General features: G+C 38.4%; 1 protein-coding gene across 3 annotated transcripts in view; it reads left to right on the forward strand.

The window, feature by feature from the left end:
• LOC108795789 (hexokinase-1) overlaps positions 1–3,123 on the forward strand; it is a 58,997-nt gene that overhangs the window by 50,254 nt on the left and 5,620 nt on the right. For all 3 annotated transcript variants that reach the window (XM_018567090.1, XM_018567091.1, XM_018567092.1), the window contains 2 exons: positions 590–773; positions 2,349–2,504. In XM_018567090.1, coding sequence (XP_018422592.1) covers positions 590–773; positions 2,349–2,504 — 340 coding nt within the window. The remainder of the gene's footprint in view (positions 1–589; positions 774–2,348; positions 2,505–3,123) is intronic.

Below are 3,123 nucleotides of genomic sequence, written 5' to 3' on the forward strand. Positions count from 1 at the left end.
ATATATCTATATAGATATATATATATATTGCTCCCTAGTTAGCAATGCTTGTTGGTGCACTCCCTATATCTGTCTACGTAAACGTTTCCAGTTGTCATGAGTCCCCCTAAGAGACATTCTAACTCTTTCCCATGTTATCCAAAACTAGGGAAAGTTTTGGCTGGAGTACTACTTTAATAATAAGCATATGCTTCATTTGTAGACAGGAGAATTAAACCTAACACTTTATATATCTGAACAGTGGTCACAGTTAAACTGTATACTGCTAAGCTGACTGTGTAATCTGTGCCTGGGTCAGAACAGAGTAATGTGCTCTGTCCTTATCTATATGTCCTTATCCTGCACTACAGAACACATCACATTCAACATGTCATTATGTGTATGTCTTCCCATCTAATGGCAACATCCCTATTCCATCCATCAGGTCATTATAAGAAAATTGCCAGCTGACCATATGAGGTGGCCATCTGACCATATGAGGTGGCCATCTGACCATGGCCTTTCACATATGCATTTTATTATAAGACTATAATTGATAGCTGTATGTTACAATTCACCCTAATGTATGTTTATATAAAATACATTTCAGGTACTGGCAGCAATGCTTGCTACATGGAAGAGCTGAAAAATATAGAAATGGTGGATGGAGATGAAGGCAGAATGTGCGTCAATATGGAATGGGGAGCCTTCGGTGATAATGGGTGCCTGGATGACATCAGGACAGTATATGACAAAGCTGTTGATGAACTGTCTCTAAACTCAGGAAAACAAAGGTACGTTATATAGTTATTAGAGGGGCAGAGTAAAGGCACTATACATGGAATATCTGCATTATTGATCAATCTAGACTAGGTGAGTGAGATTTGCTGAATTGGAAATGATCATCTATCATCTCAGCTGCTTTTATTTGATGAACACAGATAAGCACAGTGCTGCAGTCCGCTGTCCCAGCACATTTATAGGACATTAACATGTCTTTTCAAGGAATTCATTAAAGTAAGCCCTATCTGAATGATGTTTAATTTTCTAATGATGATTAATATTTCACACTTTTTTTAATTGAATTATAATATTAGTGTTTACCTTTTTTTAAATCCCTTGTTGCACTTCAGTGCTGCCGATCTCCTGCAGCCTCTTCCTGTCTACATGCATTTACTGCGGTGATGACTGCAAGGCATTTCTCAGTGTGGGTTTTCATACGGTGACAACAGTGGACAATGCCTGCATACTTGTGTGTTGAAATGGTCACTTTAGGATGTCTCCATCAGAGGCCTGTGTGACAGGGTTACAACACAAAAGCATAATTGAAAGATAGGGTAGAGTGTTGTCACCCTATTATAAGAAGTACCTGACAATGGACTTACATAGCCAGTTCAGAGGTTTTATTTAAAAGAAACCTGCAGAAATCAATGCGAAAGACACACAGAAAACTATATTAGTGTATACACTGCAATAATAACTCAAAATATGCACTCACAGAACTTACATTATATTCTCCCTACAGTAACATTTGTGAATCTTTAGACCACATTAATGGAAGCTAAAAAACCTTTGGGTCATTTTTAAAAACCAGCTGTCATTTATTAGTTAATTTATGACAAACAAAGTGTTGCTAAAGGCTCATGTTCAAAAGGCATGCGAGTAGACTGTAAACAAATAAGATGAGAAAGTACATAGATAAATATTGCGTAGTAATCAAAACATACTTATGATGGACTCTTGGGTGCAGCACTGTGCATGGGCCTCCAGCTCAGTTCTACAGGCTCATGGAAGTGCACTCGCCCATACACAGCACTGCCTAGCGTGCCTTGTGGGACCACATGTCCCATGATTCAGTGTGCGCGCACACAGCGCATTCTATGGCAACAGTAAAGGAGGTGCGTGGAGGTGGAGTAGGAAGAGAGAGAGAGGAAGCATACACATACTCATACACATGATAAGCCTCCATCTTACAGGGAGGCAAATAGTGAGCAGTCCAGAAGGTGGAGAAACCTGCAGAGCACAAGTAGTTGTTGTGTGCGAGCGTTTTAGTGGCTATGCTAGAAAGTCCATGGAGGCATGGAGAGAAAACTTAGCCACAAAGAGACAGGATGTGCTGCATGCATGCATGTGGTATAAAAAAAAATGAAGGACCTGCTATCAGTGTCAAGGGAAAAACTCCAAAGAACATACTAACATAAAGGTCAGCTACTGTATATATTTTATGACCTGAAGTTTTAGTGTCACTTAGCTTTTATTTAGTCACCATAATCATATACAATGTTTAGAGCCATGTAAGGACCCCTTCATCAGGACAACTGTCATATACAGTTACTACTATAAATATCATTGTTTTTCTATGACTTTAGGTATGAGAAGATGATCAGCGGAATGTATTTAGGAGAAATTGTACGTAATATTTTAATTGACTTTACAAAAAGAGGATTCCTTTTTAGAGGTCAGATTTCAGAGGCACTGAAAACAACGAGCATCTTTGAAACCAAATTCCTTTCACAGATTGAGAGGTAAGTAACAGATATGACCGTAATATATGTTAAAATCTTCTGTTATTCTATATGTCATGTCTGTTGAACCTTTTTGATGTTGCTAAACTATTCTACAGATTTTGTTGAATTAACTTTGTTTCCTGCAGAAGTATTTTTTACATGTTTTAGTGGTGGCTGATGAAAGTTAAAAGAAAACTTATGAATGAATGAAGACGTATGAATGCTGCCATTGCTGAGCTTCTAAAATGTTAGTTTCTTTAAGATTCTGATGAGTCAGTGACTTAAAAAGTAGTGAAACCATTGGGTCAGCATGGCAGCCTATAATCAGAAGTAGAGGTCAGTGATGGCAGCCCCCATACTTCCTGTAATATCACCCACCCTAAGAGGTATTTATTAATACATGAAACATTTACTTGATTGCCAGCAGCTCTGCTTAACATTTCTACATTTTCATATTCTTCCAATAAATTGTTTAGAGCAGCCTTTCTCAAACATTTTACCCCAAAGGAACCCTTGAAATAATAATTTTCAGTTCTCAGTTGTTAAAATTAATTCATCACAGATCAGTAGGAAGAGCTCCTCTTATATTGGGGATTAGTGGTAAGAATACCCCCCCCCCCCCCCCCCCCAACGGGGG

This window comes from Nanorana parkeri, unplaced genomic scaffold (genome assembly GCF_000935625.1).
Source record: "Nanorana parkeri isolate BGI_ZX_2015 unplaced genomic scaffold, ASM93562v1 scaffold1005, whole genome shotgun sequence".
NCBI classification, from domain to species: domain Eukaryota; kingdom Metazoa; phylum Chordata; class Amphibia; order Anura; family Dicroglossidae; genus Nanorana; species Nanorana parkeri.